Source organism: Oncorhynchus mykiss, chromosome 27 (genome assembly GCF_013265735.2).
Source record: "Oncorhynchus mykiss isolate Arlee chromosome 27, USDA_OmykA_1.1, whole genome shotgun sequence".
Lineage (NCBI taxonomy): Eukaryota > Metazoa > Chordata > Actinopteri > Salmoniformes > Salmonidae > Oncorhynchus > Oncorhynchus mykiss.
The window spans coordinates 37,220,661-37,225,660 of record NC_048591.1 but is presented as its reverse complement, the minus strand read 5'-3'; the positions used below and the strand labels follow the sequence as shown (position 1 = coordinate 37,225,660).

Here is a 5,000-nt window from a genome sequence, read left to right as displayed (position 1 = left end):
AGGAACCAAACGCGCTCCAAAAACGAGAGCACTACAGGAACCAAACGCGCTCCAAAAACGAGAGCACTACAGGAACCAAACGCGCTCCAACAACGAGAGCACTACAGGAACCAAACGCGCTCCAACAACGAGAGCACTACAGGAACCAAACGCGCTCCAACAACGAGAGCACTACAGGAACCAAACGCGCTCCAACAACGAGAGCACTACAGGAACCAAACGCGCTCCAACAACGAGAGCACTACAGGAACCAAACGCGCTCCAACAACGAGAGCACTACAGGAACCAAACGCGCTCCAACAACGAGAGCACTACAGGAACCAAACGCGCTCCAACAACGAGAGCACTACAGGAACCAAACGCGCTCCAACAACGAGAGCACTACAGGAACCAAACGCGCTCCAACAACGAGAGCACTACAGGAACCAAACGCGCTCCAACAACGAGAGCACTACAGGAACCAAACGCGCTCCAACAACGAGAGCACTACAGGAACCAAACGCGCTCCAACAACGAGAGCACTACAGGAACCAAACGCGCTCCAACAACGAGAGCACTACAGGAACCAAACGCGCTCCAACAACGAGAGCACTACAGGAACCAAACGCGCTCCAACAACGAGAGCACTACAGGAACCAAACGCGCTCCAACAACGAGAGCACTACAGGAACCAAACGCGCTCCAACAACGAGAGCACTACAGGAACCAAACGCGCTCCAACAACGAGAGCACTACAGGAACCAAACGCGCTCCAACAACGAGAGCACTACAGGAACCAAACGCGCTCCAACAACGAGAGCACTACAGGAACCAAACGCGCTCCAACAACGAGAGCACTACAGGAACCAAACGCGCTCCAACAACGAGAGCACTACAGGAACCAAACGCGCTCCAACAACGAGAGCACTACAGGAACCAAACGCGCTCCAACAACGAGAGCACTACAGGAACCAAACGCGCTCCAACAACGAGAGCACTACAGGAACCAAACGCGCTCCAACAACGAGAGCACTACAGGAACCAAACGCGCTCCAACAACGAGAGCACTACAGGAACCAAACGCGCTCCAACAACGAGAGCACTACAGGAACCAAACGCGCTCCAACAACGAGAGCACTACAGGAACCAAACGCGCTCCAACAACGAGAGCACTACAGGAACCAAACGCGCTCCAACAACGAGAGCACTACAGGAACCAAACGCGCTCCAACAACGAGAGCACTACAGGAACCAAACGCGCTGCAACAACGAGAGCACTACAGGAACCAAACGCGCTCCAACAACGAGAGCACTACAGGAACCAAACGCGCTCCAACAACGAGAGCACTACAGGAACCAAACGCGCTCCAAAAACAGAACATAAAAGTAGAGCGTGTAAACTAACACCACCTAACATTGAAAACAACTACACACAACACATGATGGGAAACACACACACACACACACACACACACACACACACACACACACACACACACAGGTATATATAGAGTGTATAATGTGTGACGTAGGTAGATATAGTGTATATAAAAGTGAATAGTGTTTCAGGTACAGTGTGTTTGTCTGTCACATAGTCTTCATGTCAGCCACTGACTCTGGCGCTGTGTGTGTGTGTGTGTGTGTGTGTGTGTGTGTGTGTGTGTGTGTGTGTGTGTGTGTGTGTGTGTGTGTGTGTGCGCGCTGGGACTCTGGCGCTGTGTGTGTGTGTGTGTGTGTGTGTGTGTGTGTGTGTGTGTGTGTGTGTGTGTGCGCTGGGACTCTGGCGCTGTGTGTGTGTGTGTGTGTGTGTGTGTGTGTGTGTGTGTGTGTGTGTGTGTGTGTGCGCGTACATTTGTGTGTGACCTGGGACCGCTGGGAATGCAGCCTGCTGAACCCTAACCCCCGACCCCTAGGGGGATTTGTGACAGTGGAGTAGAGCAGAGACCCCTAGAGGCCAACACAATGACTAATGAAGCCCTCAGAGAGAAAGATATGGGGGGAAAGAGAAAACGATATATTGATAGTGAGAGGAGGAATGAGTAGAAATTGGCGATGATTGTGATGCTTTAGATCTTCAGACCAGTTCCGCAACAATATGTCGGTCTGGGTTTGTGTGTGGCACTCACCAGTAAGACTGAGATGACAACTCCTTGTTCCTGGTCCACGAGAGGAATTACCACAGCTGAGAGAGAGAGCGAGAGAGAGCGCGCGCGCGAGAGAGAGAGAGCGAGAGAGAGTGAGAGAGAGAGAGAGAGAGAGAGAGAGAGAGAGAGTGAGATCTAATGTAACATTAGATTCTGTTGTTTCATTTGAGCCTCCCTCTCTCTGCTGGTCCATTTTCATCTCCCTCTCCTTATCCCCCCCACCCCCCCCCCCCCCTCTCTCTCTCTCTCTCTCGAACATTCCCTCTCTCTTGCTCCCATGTTGTTCCACAGCTCCCTCCGTAATCATCTCTTGTTCCCTATTTTCTCTTCATCCTTTCTTCCTCTGACACTTCCACACCCTCCTCTTCCTCTGACACCTCCACACCCTCCTCCTCCGACACCTCCACACCCCCCTCTTCCTCTTCCTCTGACACCTCCACACCCTCCTCCTCCACACCCTCCTCTTCCTCTTCCTCTGACACCTCCACACCCTCCTCCTCCTCTGACACCTCCACACCCTCCTCTTCCTCTGACAACTCCACACCCTCCTCCTCCTCCTCTGACACCTCCACACCCTCCTCTTCCTCTTCTTCTGACACCTCCACACCCTCCTCTTCCTCTGACACCTCCACACCCTCCTATGACACCTCCACACCCTCCTCTGACACCTCCACACCCTCCTCTTCCTCTGACACCTCCACACCCTCCTCTGACACCTCCACACCCTCCTCTGACACCTCCACACCCTCATCTTCCTCTTCCTCTGACACCTCCACACCCTCCTCCTCCGACACCTCCACACCCTCCTCTTCCTCTTCCTCTGACACCTCCACACCCTCCTCCTCCTCTGACACCTCCACACCCTCCTCTTCCTCTGACAACTCCACACCCTCCTCCTCCTCCTCTGACACCTCCACACCCTCCTCTTCCTCTTCTTCTGACACCTCCACACCCTCCTCTTCCTCTGACACCTCCACACCCTCCTATGACACCTCCACACCCTCCTCTGACACCTCCACACCCTCCTCTTCCTCTGACACCTCCACACCCTCCTCTGACACCTCCACACCCTCCTCTGACACCTCCACACCCTCATCTGACACCTCCACACCCTCCTCTGACACCTCCACACCCTCCTCTGACACCTCCACACCCACCTCTGACACCTCCACACCCTCCTTCTCTGCTCATCCCCAACCAGCCTCACTGCTTGACAGTGTGAAAGCTTACACGCACAAACGTAAGCACACAGACATACAGACAACAGGACACACAGACACACCGACACACAGACAGAGAGACAGACCTCGTCTGTGGGGTGGGAGGGGTGCTGCAAGGCTGCTCCTGTGTTTCTCGTGCATCTCTGAGGGAGGTAGACCGGCACACACACACCTCTTCAACTGACCCACCATATCCCTGAGAAACACAGAGGGGGGATGTTAGAACACCCATACACAGAGGGGGGATGTTAGAACACCCATACACAGAGGGGGGATGTTAGAACACATATACACAGAGGGGGGATGTTAGAAAACCCATACACAGAGGGGGGATGTTAGAACACCCATACACAGAGGGGGGATGTTAGAACACCCATACACAGAGGGGGGATGTTAGAACACCCATACACAGAGGGGGAACGTGAGAACACCCATACACAGAAGGGGGATGTTAGAACACCACCCATACACAGAGGGGGGACATTAGAACACCACCCATACAAAGAGGGGGGACGTTAGAACACCCATACACAGAGGGGGGACATTAGAACACCCATACACAGAGGGGGAAATTTGGAACAGCACCCATACACAGAGGGGGGATGTTAGAACACCCATACACAGAGGGGGGATGTTAGAACACATATACACAGAGGGGGGATGTTAGAAAACCCATACACAGAGGGGGGATGTTAGAACACCCATACACAGAGGGGGGATGTTAGAACACCCATACACAGAGGGGGGATGTTAGAACACCCATACACAGAGGGGGGATGTTAGAACACCCATACACAGAGGGGGAACGTGAGAACACCCATACACAGAAGGGGGATGTTAGAACACCACCCATACACAGAGGGGGGACATTAGAACACCACCCATACAAAGAGGGGGGACGTTAGAACACCCATACACAGAGGGGGGACATTAGAACACCCATACACAGAGGGGGAACATTAGAACAGCACCCATACACAGAGGGGGGACATTAGAACAGCACCCATACACAGAGGGGGGACATTAGAACAGCACCCATACACAGGGAGGGGACATTAGAACACCCATACACAGAGGGGGAACATTAGAACAGCATCCATACACAGAGGGGGGACATTAGAACAGCACCCATACACAGAGGGGTGACGTTAGAACAGCACCCATACACAGAGGGGGGACATTAGAACAGCACCCATACACAGAGGGGGAACGTGAGAACACCCATACACAGAGGGGAGACATTAGAACAGCACCCATACACAGAGAGGGGACATTAGAACACCCATACACAGAGGGGGGACACTAGAACACCCATACACAGAGGGGGGACGTCAGAACACCCATACACAGAGGGGGGACATTAGAACACCCATACACAGAGGGGGGACGTCAGAACACCCATACACAGAGAGGGGACATTAGAACACCCATACACAGAGGGGGGACATTAGAACACCCAAACACAGAGGGGGGACATTAGAACACCCATACACAGAGGGGGGACATTAAAACACCCATACACAGAGGGGGGACATTAGAACACCCATACACAGAGGGGGGACGTTAGAACACCCATACACAGAGGGGGGACATTAAAACACCCATACACAGAGGGAGGACGTCAGAACACCGATATACAGAGGGGGGACGTCAGAAC

General features: G+C 53.3%; 1 protein-coding gene across 1 annotated transcript in view; it reads right to left on the bottom strand.

The window, feature by feature from the left end:
* The window catches only part of LOC110536894 (cGMP-dependent 3',5'-cyclic phosphodiesterase-like), a 243,922-nt gene that overhangs the window by 49,422 nt on the left and 189,500 nt on the right, over nucleotides 1-5,000 (bottom strand). The window contains exons 6-7 of the mRNA XM_036964740.1: nucleotides 3,430-3,539; nucleotides 2,106-2,161 (exon numbers count right to left, since the gene is read on the bottom strand). Coding sequence (XP_036820635.1) covers nucleotides 2,106-2,161; nucleotides 3,430-3,539 — 166 coding nt within the window. The remainder of the gene's footprint in view (nucleotides 1-2,105; nucleotides 2,162-3,429; nucleotides 3,540-5,000) is intronic.